Source organism: Colobus angolensis, unplaced genomic scaffold, assembly GCF_000951035.1.
Source record: "Colobus angolensis palliatus isolate OR3802 unplaced genomic scaffold, Cang.pa_1.0 Scaffold63, whole genome shotgun sequence".
Lineage (NCBI taxonomy): Eukaryota > Metazoa > Chordata > Mammalia > Primates > Cercopithecidae > Colobus > Colobus angolensis.
The window spans coordinates 9,569,946-9,591,147 of NW_012119932.1; the positions used below are offsets into that span (position 1 = coordinate 9,569,946).

The 21,202-nt window shown below is 37.9% G+C and overlaps 1 protein-coding gene across 1 annotated transcript in view; it reads left to right on the forward strand.

The window, feature by feature from the left end:
- The first annotated feature begins 235 nt into the window (after nt 1-235).
- The window catches only part of TRDMT1 (tRNA aspartic acid methyltransferase 1), a 57,107-nt gene continuing 36,140 nt past the window's right edge, over nt 236-21,202 (forward strand). The window contains exon 1 of the mRNA XM_011963890.1: nt 236-736. Within this exon, the coding sequence (XP_011819280.1) occupies nt 673-736 (64 nt within the window). The 5' untranslated portion in view covers nt 236-672. The remainder of the gene's footprint in view (nt 737-21,202) is intronic.

Below are 21,202 nucleotides of genomic sequence, written 5' to 3' on the forward strand. Positions count from 1 at the left end.
ATAAATAATCCTACATGATATACACTGTGTATTCTATGTAGGTGTAATTTCCAAGCTAAAACATCATTAACTCCACTAATAGACACAACAAACATCCTCTGTATTATTGGCACGCACACAGGTTTTCCTCTGCTGCTAGTGGACCTATGTCCTTACTTGTAATTCTGGAACCTTCTCCAGGAGAGAGGCTGGTCTGATTTATCTCTATTGACCCAGGGCAGGCAGGACACAAGGCACACTGTGGAAAGAATGTTTGAATGTTCAGGCTTCTAAGTGACAGAAAAGCAGCTTGCCTGAAAAATGATTTTTTTCTGGCTTCTAACCAGTGTTAATTCACTTAGAAACCAAGGCAGTTTTCTCCCCTTTACTGAACTCTGGATTTCTTTTCCACTCAAGGCCCCTGACACCAAAGAAGGAAATGGAGCGTAAATCAGGCTACAGAGTGGTTGCCATTCATTCGGGAAGCCTTATTGTTTTCCGTTCTTTGTTCCCCTCTCGACCCCTGCCAACCCCCAGGCCGCGCGGCCCTCTGAAGCCCTCACCCTGGAGCGGCAGGAGAAGGGGGAACTGAAACGCTGCGGAACCAGAGGCTGAGGGAGCGGCGCGCTAGAGGGAGGAGGAGCGACGGACCGGCAGGCCTAGCTCCGGGGCTGCAGCGGCTGAGGCGCGGGGATGGAGGCCCTGCGGGTGCTGGAGCTGTATAGCGGCGTGGGCGGCATGCACCACGCGCTGAGAGGTGAGAGCCCATCGAGCACCCCTCTCTATATTCGCTCACGGGGGCGGTCGGAGCACCGGCGCCGGGAAGGGGCGGGGCGGCGAGACGCTAGGGGCTGACGCTGTGGGGCGGACACTGTGGGGGCGGCCTTCGGTTGTCTTGGAAACCGCTCCTGCGCGCCGCCCTGTCCACCCCTCCAGACGCTGACTCCCTTCTGGCGCCGAGTCTGGTCCGAGGGGCCGCACACGGCGCCTCCAAGGGCTCATTTGGGAGTTGGGATTCGCAAGGCAGTAAATCAAACTCAAAGGGGCGAGCTCCCCGCCTGGTGCCAAGACCCCATTCTAGTGTGCAGCCACCGAGAAGCATGGAGACTCGGTCCTTCATCCTGGGGGACTTCCCAGCTGGGAGGGAGGGAGGGAGCTAGCAGGGGCTTCCCTGGTGAGAGATGGATCTTGGAAGGGGTAATAGCTACAATTAAAGGTAGAAGTTTGCGAATGCTAAATAGGACGGTAGAGGAAGCTTGGAGAACTTGGAAGTCTGATCGTTGGAAAGAAACGTGTCTTCTATAGTTCTGCGTTTAGATGCCAAAGAACTGAGTTCCAGCTTGGTGGCAGTGTGACGTTGGGCTAGTTCGTGAACAGTGATGAACCTGTGTCCTGGTTTTAAAAGAGAATGATGATTATAAGGATTAAAGCCTGTCAAGTGCTTGTTAGTGCCTGATACATTGTAGCCACTCCAAATATTATACGTTGTTATCACTATTACTTTAAAACGACATCACGAGATATTATCAAGCAAACTATTACTTTTTATGCACGTCTTTGATTTTGAGGTTTTTGATTTCTTTCGTGCTGAGTTGGAACTGAAAGGTTTACTTTTGGTGATAGTCCCTCAAAATTATTTATTAAACTCCTATTCTGTGCCAGATTTTGTGCTAGGAGCTGGGGATGTAGAGTGACAAACAGGCTTTGAAGGTACATGTTTATTCTTAAATTACTAAGACAACCACCAAACTGAAACTCCCCTGCTTCCTTAATTAGAACCAAGGCTAACAAGAGACTATCTGTAAGATACAGACAATATTTAATGGGTTTAGTATATAACTTTTTTGAGCAGATTTATTGAGTTTCAATTCTAGACTAGGTTAATGATCAAGTTTTTAGTACTTATTTGCTGGCTATCTTTATTTCTCATATTAAAACTTAACAGCATCGAAACAAAGCTGTAGTACTATTTACTCTTTGTTAATTGTCTAAAGTGATATACTGTCCGTGTTTTCCCACATCTTGAAACTCCTTAATGAATTGCTTAGTACTTTATCCTAAGCTGTAATTCAACCACTCCTTAAGTATGGAATATTTAGATAATTCTTCAATTTTTTGCAAGTACAATGTGCTACAGTTACATTCTTGAGTATAATGCCGATTTTCTCTTTAAGCATGTTTCCCAACTGTTGGAATGAATTAATTCAACAGTAAGACTTAACTGTGTGCTAGTTACTAAGTGAAAAACTACAAGAATTTTTCAGACTTTTGAGAGAGAGGATAGCAAAGTGTTTTTCAGAGATTTTGTATTATCAATTTTTAATCCTTGCTAATTTGTTAGGGGAAATTGTGTAATTTTAAGTTACTGTTTGGGGATTCATGAAAGACTAAAATATCTTCTGTCCTATTAGCCAGTGCAATGTGAATTTGTACACACTTTGCGATTGCCAGTGCTACTGTTGTGAATCTAAGCTATTATGTTCTCTAATTTAAATTATTAACCTAGCTTCCCAGCTTCTCTCCTTACTTCCATCCTGCCTCCCTAATCCATGTGTTTTCCTTCTAGCAGGCAGAATGATCATTGCAGAGTAAACCAGATCATTTTACTTCGCTACTTAAATGGTTCCCTTTGAGGTTGGAATCACAGTCCCATCTTCTTAACAGGCTTGTGAGTTCTGGCTTCTGTCTCCTCTTCAATTTTATCTGCCACTCTCCTTCAGCATCCCGCTTCACCATCAACATCCAAAGCTGAAATTCTAATTAAACTATTCCCTGAATTCTTTCCTCAGCCTCTCTTGTCGAGGCTCATTGGTTTTCTTTCTCTCTACTCCTCAAATCCTCAAAGTTCTTCGAAGTTGTGGCCTTTGCTTTTGCTGTTGCCTCATCCAGAGTGCTCCCTAACCCCAGACTTTTTCACTCCAGCTTCATTTCACATTTCATGTCTTAGTTCGTGTGTTGGCCTTCCCTGGCCCACCCTGTGATCCAAAGCAACTTTCCTAGCTCCCTGTACCTCTCTGCTCTCATCTTTTGGGTGGAAGTCTGCATATTAGGGATAGACTCTTAATTATATTGATACACATATTTTTCCACACTTGTTTGCCTTCCAGTGTTCACTTATTTGGTGTACTAAAGTTTAAAATTTACCTGTAATAAAATGCATTGCTCCTTTCCAGGTGGTTTTTAATACAATAATAAAGACTGATAACAGTAGCTAACTCTAGTGTTTATTAGGGATCTTTTAAATTCAGGTCCTTTTTTAAGTATGTAATAAACTAGTTAGTGGTAGAACCAGTATTCTAACCTAGGTCTACCTACCTGACCTTTTGACCATGCTATGTTGCCATTGTTCTGGTTAGATCTACTAACTTCCTTGGATCTATACATTAAATAATAAAACAAGCAGCACAAAAGGAATAATACTGAACTTCAGTTTTGACTGATTTCTAGATAAGGTTCATAACGGAATTTTTTTTATTGTGGTAAAACACAACATGAAATGTATCATTTAAACTATTTTTAAGTGTATAGTTCAATGGCATTAAATACATTCACAGTGTTGTCCTACCATCACCCTTGTTCGTTTCTAAAACTTTTTAATCATCTCAAACGGAGCTCTGTACCTACTAAACAATAACTCCGAATTCCCTTTCCCTCAAGTCCCTGGTAACCTTGATTCTACTTTGTCTTTATGAACTTGTCTGCTTTGTGTACCACACATAAGTAGAATAATACAACATTTGTCCTTTTGTGTCTGGCTTATTTCACTTAGAATAATGCTTTCAAGATTCATTTATTTTGTAGCCTGTATCAATGTCTCAATTCTTTTTGTGGTTGAATAATATTCCATTATATATCTGTACAATTTTGTGTATGCGTTCATCTGTTGATAGACACTTGAGTTGTATCAGTTACCTGTTGACCATTGTGAATAGTGCTGCTTTGGATATTGGTATATAAGTATTGTTTGAGTCCTTACTTTTTAAGTTTTGGGGTATACACCTAGCAGTGGAATTGCTGGATCATACAATAATTCTGTTTAACTCTTGAGGAACCACGAGACTGTTTTCCACAGCAGCGGCACAATTTCCCATTCAATTTCCCATTGCATGAGCACTCTGTTGCCTCCATCTCCATATTGTCCACTTGTTATTCCATTTTTAAAAAATCATAGCCGTTCTGATGGATATGAAATCATATCCCATTGTGGTTTTGATTTGCATTTTCTTAATAACTAAAGATGTTGAACATCTTTTCTTTTTCTTTCTTTTTCTTTTTTTTTGAGGTGGAGTTTCACTCTTCTTGCCTAGCCTGGAGTGCAATAGCGTGATCTTGGTTCACTGCAACCTCTGCCTTCTGGGTTCAAGCGATTCTCCTGCCTCAGTCTCCCGAGCAGCTGGGATTACAGGTGCCTGCCACCATGCCCGGCTAATTTTTTGTATTTTTAGTAGAGATGGGGTTTCACCATGTTGGCCAGGCTGGTCTCGAACTCCTGACCTCAGGTGATCCACCCACCTTGGCCTCCCAAAGTGCTGGGATTACGGGTGTGAGACACTGTGCCCGGTTGCTGAGCATCTTTTCATGTGCCTGTTAGTCATTTGTATTCTTCAATACAGAGAAGTGCCTTTTCAAGTCCTTTGCCCATTTTGGAATTTTCTTTTTGTTGTTGTTGTTGAATTGTAGGATTTATATATTCTGGATCTTAATGTCTTATTAGATATATGATTTGCAAATATTTTTCCCCACATTACTGACTTTTAAGTTATAAAAAGTGTATTTAATTTCTTTAGCAAGATGATAGATTTACCTCAAACCCAGTGAACATTTAAAAACTATGTCAATAAAAGTTTTTCATCCTTATCAGCATGTCCAATATGCTGTTGCATTTTTACAGCCACTACATAGAGGCTTCTATATTTTCTAAATTTCGTTTAACTTTATTTTGTATCTATATGCCCATGTGTTTACATGGCTTAAATGTAACATCCTTTGCTGTTCCTGTACAGCCTCCAGCACAGTACTACACTCTTTGTAGATTACTATTGAGGTTACTATTGAATTGATAATCATTCTGCCATCGTTTTATCAAATGATGAAGGTTTATTTAGCCCAGATTCTTTTTTTGTATTATATGTAGTTCTTAGTCGCAACCCACAGAATCCACTGTATCTCCAGGACACCAACAAACAGGTTAGGTGAACAGAAGCACTGCCCACACTATACTGTGGGTATTTCCACAGTGAAGCTTTATCCCAACATCACAGCTTACACCAACGGTGCTGGGGTCTGGAAGCCAGAAGTGCCATCATTTTTCCCGAGAGGTGGATGCCTCTTACCACCTCCACCGCCAGAAAGACGGGTTTCCTCATTTGTTTAAGTCTACCTCTGAATTGAAGTCTCTCCTCACATTGCTGACTCTAAACTGAGGTCTTATCATGTGGATGCATGTGGTTGATAGGCACTACATCCCACTGCCAGACAAGGGAAGCTGAGAAGGCGAGTTCTGGCTTCTATTTGGGGAAGGAAAGATCCATACTGTAGCAAATTTTCAAACACAGGAAACATAGGCAAAGATTCTAGATGGCCACAGCATAACAATGTCTATTACGTTTTTAAATATGTATTTGACCTATACGGAAACTACTTATGTACACTTTGATATTTATGTCTGCACAGTCTACAAAGTGTTGGCTAATGAGAATCTTCCAAGTGAAAATATCTTCTTTCAGAAAGCAGTGGAAGAAGTAGTGTCATGGGTTATATATCAGTGGAGCCTGCAAGGTCACCTGCAAATATATGCAAATAAGATTCTGTATTTTTCTCATTTTAAAATGTAGTAGCAGGAGAAGAGTAAAATGTGGTTTAAGGTGGCAAATGAAGGAAAGCTCTAGTTGGATAACTGTTTTCTATATAGTCAAATATTGGAGTCAGCTTTTAAAGCAAAAAGGCCTGTCTTCCAAAGAGCTTCTAAAGCTCTTCCAAGGAGTTAGCTTTGAGTTTTACCCCCTAATACTTCCTTGGGTTTAGTAAGAATTACTTAGCCTTAATATTTTCTTTAAAAATGCTAAGCCTCTCATTTTTCATGTCTTAATTATTCATTTTCTGAATCTCTTTTGTCTTTGTTCCTCCACGACTTACATGCCAGCTTGGGAGTCTACCAAACTAGTTTGTAACTGGGTGTGTTTGTAACTGAATCAGACAACTACATTATGATGCAGTATATTTGTATGTAGATATGAATGTCACCTAAGGATACTTTTATAGCATCAGTTGTTAGGGGCTGGAATATGAACCGCTTACTTTGTTTTTCATTTATACACACCTGTCTTTGGGATTATAAAATTTTCCTTTTCATGCCTATTTCCTCGTAGTTACTCTTATATAGCATGTCAGATTTAAAGTGAAGCAACGTAAAAAGTTGTCCCATTAAAATATATTTATCATTTCTTCTCTGGCACCTGTGGAAGTCAATAAACTTGAAATATAAAAAAGAAATATGTAAGATGAATTTTGAATATTCAGTAAAAGAGAACCTTAACTTCCCATTAGACAATTGAATTACTTATCTTTTCTTGTGCTGAATAATGTGTGCTTACTTCACTGCAAAGTATTTTTTGGGGTTGGGGTAAATTTTTTCTTTTTTGACTTCTAGATTCAAGGGGTACATGTTCAGGTTTGTTACTTAGGTATATTGTGTGATGCTGAGATATGGGGTATGAATGATCCCATCACCCAGGCACTGAGCATAATACTCACAGTTAGTTTTTCAACTTTTGCTGCTCCCCTTCTCCCTCTTGTAGTCCCTAGTGTCTATTGTTGCCACCTTTTTGTCCATGAGTATCCAATGTTTAACTCCCACTTATTAGTGAGAATATGAGGTATTCAGTTTTCTATTCCTGTGTTAATTCACTAAGGATAATGGCCTCCAGATGCATCCATGTTGCTGCAAAGCACATGATTTTGTTCTTTTTTATGGCTGCATAATATTCCAGTGATGTATATATGCCACATTTTCTTTATTCAGTCCACCATTGATGGGCACCTCTTTGCTATTGTGACTAGTGCTGTGGTGAACATGTGAGTATATGTGTCTTTTTGGTAGAATGATTTGCTTTCTTTTGCATGTATACTCAGTAATGAGATTGCTGGGTTGAATGGTAATTTTGTTTTAAGTTCTTTGAGAAATTTCCAAGCTGCTTTCCACTGTGGCTGAATTAATTTACATTCCCATCAACAGTGCATAAGTGCTCCCTTTTCTCTGCAGCCTTGCCAGCATCTGTGGTTTTTTTGTCTTTTTTTTTTTTTGAGTCGGATTCTTGCTTTGTTGCCCAGGCTGGAGTGCAGTGGCGCGATCTTGGCTCACTGCAACCTTTGCCTCCCTAGTTCAAGCAATTCTCCTGCCTCAGACTCCTGAGTAGCTGGGATTACAGGTGCCCACCACCACGCTTGGCTAATGTTTGTATTTTTGGTAGAGGCAGGGTTTCACCATGTCGACCAGGCTGATCTCGAACTCCTGCCTCAACCTTCCAAAGTGCTGGAATTACAGGCGTGAGCCATCATGCCTAGCCTCTTACTGACTTCTAATCGTAGCCATTCTGACTGGTGTGAGGTGCTGTCCCATTGTGGTTTTGATTTGCATTTCTTGAAGATTAGTGATGATGACCATTTTTTTCATTTTGTTGATGAGCCGCTTCTTTTGAGAAGTATCTGTTCATGTCCTTGCCGAATTTCTAAATGGCGTTGTTTGTTTTTTGCTTTCTCAGTTGTTTAAGTTTCTTTTAGATCCTGGTGTTATTAGACCTTTCCCGGATGCATAGTTTGCAAATATTTTCTCCCATTCTGTGGGTTGTCTGTTGACTCTGTTAATAGTTTCTTTTGCTGTGCCAAAGCTCTTTAGTTTAATTAGGTCCCACTTGTCAATTTTTGTTTTGTTGAAATTGCTTTTGAAGACTTAGTCATAAATTCTTTTCCAAGGCCGATGTCCAAAGTGGTGTTTCCTAGGTTTTCTTCTAGGATTCTTATTGTTTGAGGTCTTACATTTAAGTCTTTAATCCATCTTGAGTTAATTTTTGTATATAGTGAAAGGCAGGGGTCCAGTTTCATTCTTCTGCATATGGCTAGCCAGTTATCCTAATACCATTTATTAAATAGTGAGTCCTTTCCCCATTTTTTTTTTTTTTTGGTCTACTTTGTTGCAGATCAGATTGCTGTAGGTGTGTGGCTTTATTTCTGGGTTATCTATTCTGTTTCATTGGTCTAATATGTCTGTTTTGTACCAGTACCATACTGTCTTGGTTACCGTAGTCTTATAGTATAGTTTGAAGTCCAGTAATGTGATACCTCTGGACTTGTTCTTTTTACTTAGGATTGCTTTGGCTATTCAGGCTTTTTTATGATTCCATATGAATTTTAGAATAGTTTTTTTCTAATTTTGTGAAAAAATGATGCTAGTAGTTTGATAGGAATAGCATTGAATCTGTAGATTGCTTCAGGTAGTACTACCGTTTTAACAATATTTACTTTTTTAATCCATAAGCATAGGATGTTTTTCCATTTGTCACCTGTATGATGTCTTTTAGCAGTATTTTGTCGTTCTCCTTGTGGAGATCTTTCACCTCCTTGGTTAGATGTATTCCTAAGTATTTTTATATATTTTTTGTGGCTATTGTAAATAGGATCACATTCTTGATTTGACTCTTAGTTTGAACGTTATTGGTGTATAGAAATGCTTCTAATTTTTGCATATTAATTTAGTATCCTGAAACTTTGATGAAGTCATTTATTAGTTCCAGTAGACTTTTGGTGGAGTCTTTAGAGTTTTCTAGGTATAAAGTCACATCATCTGCAAAGAGAGATCGTTTGATGTTTTCTCACTCTGTCACTCAGGCTGGAGTGCAGTGGCTCAATCTTGGCTCACTGCAACCTCTTCCTCCTGGGTTCCAGCGATTCTCCTGCCTCAGCCTCCTGGGTAGTTGGGACTACAGGCACGCACCACCGTGCCCAGCTAATTTTGAATTTTTAGTAGAGATGGGGTTTCACCATGTTGGCCAGGCTGATCTCGAACTCCTGACCTCAGGTGATCCTCCCACTTTGACCTCCCAAAGTGCTGGGATTACGGGTGTGAGCCACTGCACCCGGCCCCTTTATTTCTTTCTGTTGCGAGATTGCTCTGGCTAGTACTTCCAGTACTATGTTGAATAGGAGTGGTGAGAATGGGCATCCTTGTCTTGTTTCAGTTCACAAGAGGACTGCTTCCATCATTTGCCCATTCAGTATGATGTTGGCTGTGGGCCTGTCATAGATGCCTCTTATTATTTTGAGGTATGTTCCTTTGATGCCTACTTTCTTGAGGGGTTTTTATCATGAGGGAATGTTGGATTTTATTGAAAGCTTTTTCCACATCTTTTGAGAGGATCATACGGATTTTGTTTATTCAGTGTACCTTGATGTTCAAATATGTTTAGAAACTCTCCACACATCTTTCCTTGAGACCTTCTCTGATACATGAAATGTATCAGAGGTTTTGAGAAGTAAAGTAGCTGTTTGACTTAAAACAGTACTTCCCATATGTGTTTATATTTGGGCAAGGACCCTGCTGCTCCTGCCCCCCGCCCACCCTTTTGTTTTGAGGGGAAGGAGAGCACACCTACATTGTGAAAACAGTGTTCCATGCATGTTTCAGGAAATGTCTGATGGGCAACAAAAGGGCAGTGATGGAGCTGTGGGAAGAGATGCTAGGGTTGTGAAAGAGAAGAGGCGCCAGGGCCGTACATATTAGCCAATTATGTTCACAACTTGGACGAACTTTGAAATAAGCTTCTCTGTAATTTTTCTCTTAGGCAAGTATTGTCGTTCTTACTCTCTCTGTTTTCTCTTAGAATGCCCAGAGCTGAACTACTGGTCTCTGTCCCCTTCCAAAACTTGCTACTCTTGTAACCTGCCTCATCCCAATAACAGGTGGCTTTGTTCTTCTAGTTGCCCACATCTGAGCCTTGGGGTCATCTTGTTTCTTCTTTTTCACCCACATCAGCCGGTTCTACAGGCTCTACCTTCAGACTGTATTTATAACTCTATCATTTCTCTCCATTTTCACCTTTTCCGCCTGATCTATAATCTTTCTCCTGTCTTGTCAGACTTAATTTTTGCGCCGCCCAGATTTGCTTGGCCCCACCTGCCTCCTGGCCTGGGGCTGCTTGTTCAGTGTCACACCCTGACTAATGCCACTTTGCCTCATCTGATACTGTCAGGGGGTGATGGCCAAGCTCGACCCTCAGAATGATCGTCGACCCCTGTACCTGGACTCAGGTGAAGCGTCAGGCTGTGGGCATGCACTCTGTCTGCTCAGTAGCTGTCTGCAGGAGTCAGATCACAAAACCTACCTTGTGTGTGTAGGTAGCGGGGAGGTGGGGAGTCACACTTTGGGGGGACTTTTGATCAGTAACAGACAGGATGAGAAAGGAGCCAGCAGATACAACTCTCTCCCTTCTCCCCCTATGGTGCTGCTTGCTCAAATGTCAGTGAGAAGATGGGAAGTGCTATTTCAGACCCAGTAGTGTCTCTACTGCAGGGCTTCTCATTATCTCCCACAACAGATACAGCCCTCCCCTGACAGCTCTGAGGTGTGGTCATCCTGTCCAGCCTGGCTCTCCCAAATCCCTCATGCCAGATCAGTTGGCTAGGTTTCCTGGGAAGCACTGACCAACGTGCTAATGCACTCCCTCCTTCCCTGCCTCACTGCCCTCACTCTTACCGCTTTGAGGTTTCCTTCCAGATAAAGCATCTGCAGCCAAGCTTTGCCTGAGCTACTTTTCTGGGACCCTGGACAAAGAATTATTGCAGTAGCTTCTTTACTGATCTCCTTGCTTCTGCTCTGGCATCGCAAGTTTGTTTTCACTAGAGTGGCCAGAGTGATCTTTAAAAAATATATCTGATAAGTTATTACTGTGATTAAAACTCCTGAGGAGCCTCTCCAACCACTCAAAACCCAGAGTCCTGAATGGGTCCCCAGGCCTGCTTGGTCTAGAGCCCCTTTCTCTCTGGGGCCACATCTCCTGTGGCTGTGCCCTTGCTCACTATACTCCAGGCTCCCTGGCCTCCTGGTTGTTCTTCCTACAAAACCAGCTTATTCCCATCTCTGGCCTTTGCAGTCTCTTCTTTCTGTCCTAGAAAGTGTTTCTCCCTGATATCTGTCAGGCCCATCCCCTCACCTCCTCCAGGTTGCTACTAAAGACACATTCTGTAACCGACCTACATAAAACTAGAACCACTCCCTTCTCCCATGCTGTCTTGCTCTGGTTTTTAGTTTTCTCCATAGTACTTTTTATTGTTAGGCATAATTTAAACTTGTTTGTTTATTGTCTCTCTCCTCTAGAATGTAGGCTCCATGATAGATAGGCTTTGTCTGGAATATTCCTTATGTATACTAGATGAATGAGTGAATGAACAAATGAGAAAATGAACTCCAGGCATGCTTGCTGTGAAATATCTGCAGCTTGAAGGAGATGTCATCCTACTGGGATAAGTTTAAACTTAAGTATTAAGTCTGAATCATGAAGTGTTTTTGTAGGCATGGTTGTGTGTGAGATTTAAATAGATAACAAGTATTTTTCTGTAATACATGATAAAACTTTTTTGTTCTTTTTATTTGAGACATTTTAAATATTGTCAAAATAATCAGGGCTTTTGAAAATAAATTGGTCTTTACTCACTGTAAAATTTAAATCATATGCTAACAGTGAGCTATGGTCAAAATAATTAAGTGTTTTTTTTTTTTTTGCTCTTTTATTCCTGTCAAGAAATATGAACTCTTTATTTTTCAAAGTTGAAAAGAAGTTGATGTATGAGAGCAAATCTACACATAATTACATGGTGATTATTATCATAATGATAAATGAGGTCAAGGTTACATGTACAGTTTGGTATCTGGAACCTTTTTAGAATCTCTGTTGCCGTTTGCTTTCCCATGGAGCATTATCAGAAATATTGGTGAAAAGTGCTACCCAGAAATAGTGCCAGCCAGCTCTGATCTTGTCTAAAAGCATAAAATTGTATCTTATTTTTAGGGACTAGGTAAAGTGTATGTTGGAATTTTTAAAATTACCATTACTTCACCTGGACCAATGATTTCTTTTACTTATATCCACTAATTATTTTCATTCTGAGACTTTAAATCACCACAAACCTAGCCAGACCTCTTTGTCTAAAGTAAAACAGCTCTATTAGAGAGTTGAATATTAATATTAAATAGTTCTTGTGCATCCATTAGTGATTTTTGTTCAAACTCAATAATGAAGTTAATTACCCTCTAGTACTCAATGAATGAGACTTAAGAAACAAATGCCAGAGTCTTTTAGCACATACAGTACTCCATAGGCTTTGGCAGATGCCTTCATTAGAGTTGAATTTTGGTCCAAAAAGGACCTATAATTCTTTATAGGATTTGTGGTTTAAAAATTCTAGTTAAATTTAAATCATATGTTACCCTCTGATTTTAGCATCATGTTAGCATATGATTTTAAATTAACTAGAATTTTAAAACTATGCTAAACTTTAATAGATCACCAAGGTTGATGGTAATAAAGTACCAGAATCATTTCTCTGCTTCTTCAGAACGGGTGTTATTCTTGTGTTCTCCATTTATTTTTGTGGTTATTGTTTGCTGAGATAATTGTTAAAAGTATATTATTTAAATATTGAAATTAAATGATGCTCTTTGTTGATTGTGACTTAGTCTCTAGCTTGTTCTCTATCCAGTGAGATTTCTTTTCATTAATTTTGGACTGTCAGAATGTTGGTACCATGTTTTGAAGAAAAGATATGAATCTACCATTTTTCTAAATTTTTTATGACTTTGGATATCAATTTATGGCAAAGGCACTATATTTAAAATCCAAGGGTTTTTTACTCTGAAGACATCATCTTTTGTATTTCCTTCATGATTGTAAATTCAAAAGACTTGTGATCCCATTATTTTAACTAAGAACAAAAACAAAATACAAACATATATACATATACTCTTACAGATACGTTTGGCATAAATTCTTCTATATGAGATACTCATTTTACCTAAAAATTATACTTCAAAAACAGAGTATGACCTTATAATTTAGTCTTCAGAAAGGAAATCTCTTCATATTACTCAATTACTAAACTTTTCAAAAATAGCAAATCAATAAAGTACTGCTTAGATAAACTACATTAGCCTGAAGAAACTTAATACCAGTTCTAGATGCTTATTGAGGTTACTCAATGGAATTGGCCTAAAACCATCCAAATGAATTTAAAGATCTAGAAGTAATTTTTAGGGGGGATGACCTCACAATTACAAGTATTAGATGTTATTGTAAACAAGCCTTTTGAAAATTATAAAGCAATACAGTAGGTGATTAGTTTGCGGAAATCACAGATAGCTCCTGGGTATTGTGGTGGGCATAGAATTCCCAGTGACATCAATATACATGAACTCAAAAAGGGCTAGATCTCAAGTAACTTTGACTGAAGGAAAGTTGGTGTGTCCTTGAACACTGTTAGATGATTTAAAAGGTGGCCGTGTTGATGATAGTGACCCTGATTTCAAAGGTGCACATGAGAAAGTAGAATAAAATCGTTTCATGAACTTTGAGTAGAAAATATACAGTATTTCCAAATGAACATGCTAAGATAGTGTTATATAAAATATGTTGGAGGCTTCTCCTTGTGTCAAGCTCTGTGGGAGCAGGGATTCATTGTTTTATCATCTCTGCCTGGAGCCAGAGCCAGTGTCAGTCATGCTCAATAAATATGTATTGAATTCATAAATGAACCTGGTTATAAACTCACAGGAAATTCTTGCTGAAAATATTTTGCAGGGCATGAATAAACACTTGACAGGGTTGGTAAAAGGTTTTCATAAGCATTGTCCAGTTCAGTAGTCAGGGGATAAGAAATTTTTTCTCTATTTTTTAAAGATATTACCTGGAATTATATCTTTATAAATTCATAACAGATCCTAAAGATTACCTCAGATGGCTTCTTCAAGCACATATTTATTGAATACAAGTTGGCCAGACGTATTAAATGGGATAAATACCCGTTTCCCTTCCCATGTTAACACCTAAGAGCTGTAATTCTTCATGCCAGTTAAAAAAAAGTTCAAAAAAGTTTGTTTTACTAATGGAGAACTTAATGTAAAAATAGTAATTAAACTGAATATAAAAAATAAAATATGTTGAAATTATAAATTATACAATATGAAGTCATTTGATTATTTTGGCTACATCCTTAAACATTTATATAATGAAAATGGCCAGAAATCTAATTTTGGATATTTTCATGGGAAAAATAGGGGATTAACTTTTATTCTATTTGTCTTATATTTGGGCACATACAGTGTGTATGTGTGTAATGTATTTGTCTTTAGACACAGAAAAAGGTTAAGAAAGATGCACAGTGAACCGTTCTCAGTACCAAAAATTGTATCCTCTGCCCTGCCTCCCTATCCTCCGGCCTGTTTTGTTTTTCACTTTAGCACTTACTACGGCCTATCATATTTTGTACTGTACTTGTTTATCTTTATAATTGACTGCCTCCTCTTCTAGAATCTAAGCTCCATGAGGGTGGGGATTTTTTTTATTGCATTTTGTTATATTTTGTTCACCATTGTATCCTTGGACCTAAAAGCACCATTATATAGTGGATGCTCAACAAGTATTTGTTGAAGTAATGAATAAGCAATGAATAAGTAATGAATAAGTAATGAATAATGAATAAGTACATGAACATTTTAAAGGTTGTTGATGATATTGTCAAATTATTTTTTTAAAAGGACATACTACTTTATATTCAATAATGTCTTTGTGACCATAAATATGCCAATATAATATGTTAACCTATATAATTTACTAGGTGAAATTGTATCTTAATTTTTGATTACTAGTGAAGTTTAATATTTAAAAATTATTATTATGTGAATTTCTTGTTTTTTATTTTTAGCAATATTAGTAATACATTTGTTAAAAAATTGGGACACACTGAAAATATTCATTTATTCAGTACCTAACTATGGAGTGATTTTTCTTTGTTGCTTACTGTGTTGTATGGTGAGGATACAGCATTGAACGAGACAGTCATGTTCCTTTTTCCAGAGATTATGCTCTACCGGGCAATACCAATGCTATACAAATAGAGAAGAAAATTTTTAAAAAATCACCAATGATGCTAATGCAGAGATAAACACTGGTGAACACTTAGATTATATTTTTAATCTTTATTCTAATGTGACCATGAACATTAAAATAAATTATAGCTTTCTTTCTTTACTTAGAATATCTTGAATGTTTTCCCTTGCCATTAAATGTAGAATTTATAAACTTGGTTTTTAATGGTTGTATGATGCTCCACTTTATGGAAGTACCATATTTGTTCAAATTAATCATCTATACTGGGACATTTAGATCATTCGTAATTTTGCACTATTATAAATAAAATGACATCACTTATCCTATATATAAATATTTTCTTTACATCTCTAATTATTATCTTATACATGTATGAGTTTCCTATTGCTGCTGTAACAAATAATCATTAACTTAGTGGCTTAAAGCAACACAGATTTATTATCTTGTAATTCTCGAGGTCAGAAGTCTTAAAATCAAGATATTGACAGGGCTGCATTCCTTCTGGAGGTTCTAGGGGAGAATTCATTTGCTTAGCTTTTCTAGCTTCTAGGGTCTGCCCATACTACATGACTCATTATCCCTTTTTCTGTCTTTGAAGCCAGAAGTGTAGCATCCCAAAGCCTTCTCTTTGACCTCTACTCCGTCTCCAAATCCCCTTCTCTGATTTTAACCTTCCTCAGTCCTTCTTGTGATTATACTGGACCTACCTCCATAATTCAGGATAATCTTCTCATCTCAAGTTTAATCACATCTGCAAAATCCTGATTCCCATGTAAGGTTATATTTTCACAGGTTTCAGGGATTAGGATGTGGACATCTTTGGGGATTATTATTTTGCCTGTCACACCTTAAGAAATGTGCCAAAATGTAAAACTAAAAAATCCAAAGTAATTTTTAAGGTTTTAAATGTATACTGTTAAATATTCCTTGAAATATTGAGTGTTAATTGATGCTCACATCTGCATTGATGATTTTTATTTATTTATTTGTTTATTTATTATACTTTAAGTTCTAGGGTACATGTGCACAACGTGCAGGTTTGTTACATATGTATACGTGTGCCATGTTGGTGTGCTGCACCCATTAACTCATTGTTTACATTAGGTATATCTCCTAATGCTATCCCTCCCCCAGCTCCCCACCCCATGACAGGCCCCAGAATGTGATGTTCCCCACCCTGTGTCCAACTGTTCTCATTGTTCAGTTCCCACCTATGAGTGAGAACATGCAGTGTTTGGTTTTCTGTTCTTGTGATAGTTTGCTGAGAATGATGGTTTCCAGCTGCATCTATGTCCCTACAAAGGACATGAACTCATCCTTTTTTATGGCTGCATAGTACTCCATGGCATATGTGTCACATTTTCTTAATCCAGTCTGTCACTGCTGGACATTTGGGTTGGTTCCAAGTCTTTGCCATTGTGAATAGTGCCGCAGTAAACGTAAGTGTGTATGTGTCTTTATGACAACATGATTTATAATCCTTTGGGTATATGCTCAGTAATGGGATGGCTGGGTCAAATGGTATTTCTAGTTCTAGATCCTTGAGGAATCGCCACACTGTCTTCCACAATGGTTGAACTAGTTTACAATCCCACTAGCAGTGTAAAAGTGTTCCTATTTCTCCACATCCTCTCCAGCACCCGTTGTTTCCTGACTTTTTAATGATCGCCATTCTAACTGGTGTGAGATGGTATCTCCTTGTGGTTCAGATTTGCATTTATCTGATGGCCAGTGATGATGAGCACTTTTTCGTGTGTCTGTTGGCTGCATAAATGTCTTCTTTTGAGAAGTGCTGCATTGACGAGTTTTAAATCAAACCTGGTCCTTTCTAGCATTTGATATTCTCATTTTTAAAAAGTCTTTGCACTTTCAATAATAATGGCAAACATTTATTATATGCCAGACACTAATCAAGTGTATTATAGTTATTATCTCATTTAATCCTTAGAAAATCCTTTGGCATGGGTACTTTATTATCCTCTGAATAGGTGAAGATACTGGGGCTTAAAGACAAATAAATTTGCCTAAATCACACAACTGGAAATAGCTAAGCTAGGATTTAAATGCAGAATTCTAGCAGAGAAAGAGATAAATACACAAACAGATATCCATATTCTGAATCTTCATCAGGATGTGTGAATACACACACACAAAATAAAACATTCCATAAGAATGTCCCTAAGACAACTTTGATAAAAAATAAAATAATAATGCCTAGTGTTGAATACTGTGTGGCTTAGTGGAAAAAGATTTGTAGAGAATGATATTGTTAGGAGGATACTTGGAAAGGGGAAATGAGTGAGGCAGTTGAAGTCCGTAGGTCTTATGACAAGCCTATACTTTCTGGCCTACTGCAAAATTATAAAACTTAACTCTTCTTTTAGAGGTATCTGTAGCAGAAATTATACTGCTAATGTTTTGCAGCATAAGATTTGAAATTTTATTGAGTCAATAATGATGAAAAGTATAAGCTTTCAGGGAGGGTTAACTATAAAGCAAAGAAGGCTCAGAATGGCAAGACAAATTTAGAGAGGATTTTCTTAGGCTAATTTTAGGGATCTTTTGAGTTAATTATTATATATATTATACTATATGTTATAAAATATTATTAAAATAATTATGTTTTTACAAGTCTTTAAAAAATTCAGTTAACTAGATATAGAGTACTAACATTTATATCACTTTTGATTTTTTCATTGACTTTTCCTTAAATATGTCAAAAATGATCAGCTTATAAATTATGAGAAAGCATCAGTAAAGAGGACTGTAAACATTTTATAGTAAGAAACCATTCATGAGTGGTCATTCACTGAAAACAAATTTATGTAAAACAAAATCAAAGTCTTTGTTGTTCACACGTGTAATTGACTGGATCACATGTGTTTCTTTTATTTCTTGACTTTTTAAGTAGTTTATATCTTTCGACTTCTATAAGCGTGTGAATAGGTTACTTTCAGCCCTGCATTGTTTGGTCGTATGCTAGCTGCTTGCTGATCTTTAAAAGACTTTCATAAAGTAGTTTAATTTTTATTTTTTCTTTTGATTGTCGTTGAGTTGGCAGATAAAATAATGCACTGAGTTATAATTGTTGTAATTATAACGAGTTATAATTGTTTACTGGTGTGTATGTGCCTGTGACGGGTCACAGAGCAATTGGCATGCTTTGAGAAAAGAGCCAAACCTTTCTTGTCATCCTTGTCACTTTCCTTTTGTTGTTTTTCAGGGTCAAAACCAAGAGCAGTATTGAATTCTTTTGTTTGATAAAAATCATTTTTTTTGGTTTGCTTTTTGCCAATTATAAAAATAGTACATTCTTACTGGGCACAGTGGCTCATGCCTGTAATCCCAGCACTTTGGGAGGCCGAGGTGGGTAGATCACGAGGTCAGGAGTTCGAGACCAGCCTGGCCAATATGGTGAAACCCTGTCTCTTACTAAAAATACAAAAATTAGCTGGGCATGCTGGCACACGCCTGTAGTACAGGAAGCTGAGGCAGAAGAATCGCTTGAACCCGGGAGGTAGAGGTTGCAGTGAGCCGAGATCGTGTCATGGCACTCCAGCCTGGGCAACAGAGCAAGAGTCCATCTCAAAAAAATAAGTAAATATATAAATAAAATAATAGTATATTCTCATTGTAAAAAAAAAAATCAAATTATTCAAAAGAGTTTAAAGGAAGAAGTAAGAATTACCTCCAAATCTCACCACCAGGAGATAGCCTTTGTTGATATTTGCCATTCTCTGTCTTAAGGTGCACACATACACATACACTTTAAAAAACTTGAATTTTTCCTCAACAAGATATTCCGTAATTGCTCTATGTAGTAAATAATGTGAATATCGCTTTGTGACAGTAAATACGGATGTTATCTTTGTAACATCTCTATTTTCATACATGTATGTAATCTTACACTTGTATCTTTACATACTTGTCTACATTTTTTCTTAGCAAACATTTCCAGATGTAGTATAACTAGGTCTAATAATCAAAAGAATTATATCAGTTTATACTACAAATGACATGAGGGAGAGCACATTTTCTTAAATCCTTGCTGGCATTATACAGTGTTCATTTATTCAGTCTTTGCCAGTCTGCTAGGTAAAACTGATTAATGTGGATTTCTGTCATTATTGGTGAGGTTAAGCGTCTTTTATATGTTTATCGATCATTTAAAATTCAGCGTTTTTGAATTGCTTGTAATGAAATTTCTGTTTTAACTGTTTTACCTTCAGGACTTGAACTTTGTAAGAATTGGTGAGACTGGGCAACTGAAAATATTCTGTGCTCCTTAAAAGGCATGAGAACTATAGTTTATAAGTAGCTCTCTCTCTGTATTTGTTGTATTTAGTATCCATATGTAGAAACAGGTAATTGGGTATTACCCTAAGGTCTTCACTCCCCAAATTGAAGATACTTGACCGTTTTTCTTCAATTTAGGACAGTTTTATCAAGAAGAATGCTTTTATTTTGTAGATGCATGGTTACTTACTTACTTACGGGACTTTTGCATTCATATTGCTCTATTTGCCAGTTTGGAATTTGAAATGCTTCTCCTCATAGGAACAAATGGCATATTCGTGTGTGTGTTCACTTGAATGCCACTTAGAAGTGTTATTTGTGAGTGACAGAAACTTAGCTCAGACTGATTTCCTAAAAGTTGTAGATATGGACTCATTTAATTGACCAGGTCCAAATGTAGGCCCAGTTAGGGGTAGAGCTTGAAGCAGGGACTCAAATCATGTCACCGGAAACCAGTTTTTTCTCTATGTATCTCAGCTTTGTTTCTTCTAGGTTGGGTGCATTTTTATATATGTTCTCCCCTTATTGCATCAAAATGGCTGTAGTAGCCTCTGAACTTATATCTATCCAAGGTTAAACCTGGTAAGAAAGATCAAGCAACTCTTGCTATTAATAGTTACAAAAGAAAAAGCCAGCGGTCCCCTCTTATTGTGCGTAATTGGCTTGTTTTGAGTTGCATGCCCATCCTGAAACCTGTCTGGCTAGTCTTACTGGCTCAGACACTTGACCCAGACTTCTAGAATCTAGGAGAGGGGAATTTGATGCCCGTCGGAACCACTTCAACAGAGTATGAGTGAAGTAAGATTCCCCCAAAGAAAATTTGGGACTATTGCCATAAAAGGAGGGCCAGATGCTTGTGAAACAGAAAACAAATGTCCACTCATTTTGTATCCTCAGTAGAGTGCTCAGTACATGATAGGTAATCTCACAGATATTTACTTACTGCCTGACAATAGCACTATTGGAACCATATTTAAGATATTTGTAAGATAAATAGAATTTTGTAGGTTATCCTGGGAACTTCATTGTAGGTGTTTCCATGGTAAAAAATTTGACCTAAATGTCAAACAGTTACTTAAAAATGAGCATTGAGATAGTCATATAAGATCAGACTTATTAAATACTTTTTAAGCTAGCAGTGTTCTCAGAAACAGGACAACAAGGAGGCTAAGCAATAATAATTAGGAGTTGATTTTAGGAAGTGTAATTCACTCATTCTCTTGTATGTATTCAGTCAGTAGATGTTTATTGAGGGCCTATTCTGTGCCAATTACTGCAATGCCTGGATGCTGAGAGTACCCATATGAATGAGACATGGTGTCAGCACTGAGATGATCGACCAGTCTAGTGAGAGAGCCACTGTCCTGGGAAAAATGTGACAGAAGAGTGAGCTGGAGTGTGATGAGAGTGCACAGATCAGCCTTCATGGTCCATCATGGCAAATGAAGCTCAAGTCATTACATCTGCTTTCCAAACCTCCAGTGGAAAGGGCAGAAGGCACAGGGAACTACCACTCTCTTCCTTTATAGAACACTCTCCAAGAGTCTGATGCACTTATTCTGTCTCATTAGTCTGACCTTAGTTCATGGCTGCATCTAGCTGTAGAGGGGTGGCAGATATCCTTTTAGCAGGGTGCATTGCCACAGTGAATAAATTTGATGTTTGGTTATTGAAGAGGAGGAAGAAATAAATGTTGGGATATGCAGATAATTTTTGCAGAGATAGTATAACTAGAAATCATATTTTTGCATCATTAGTAAAACATATTAGTAAAA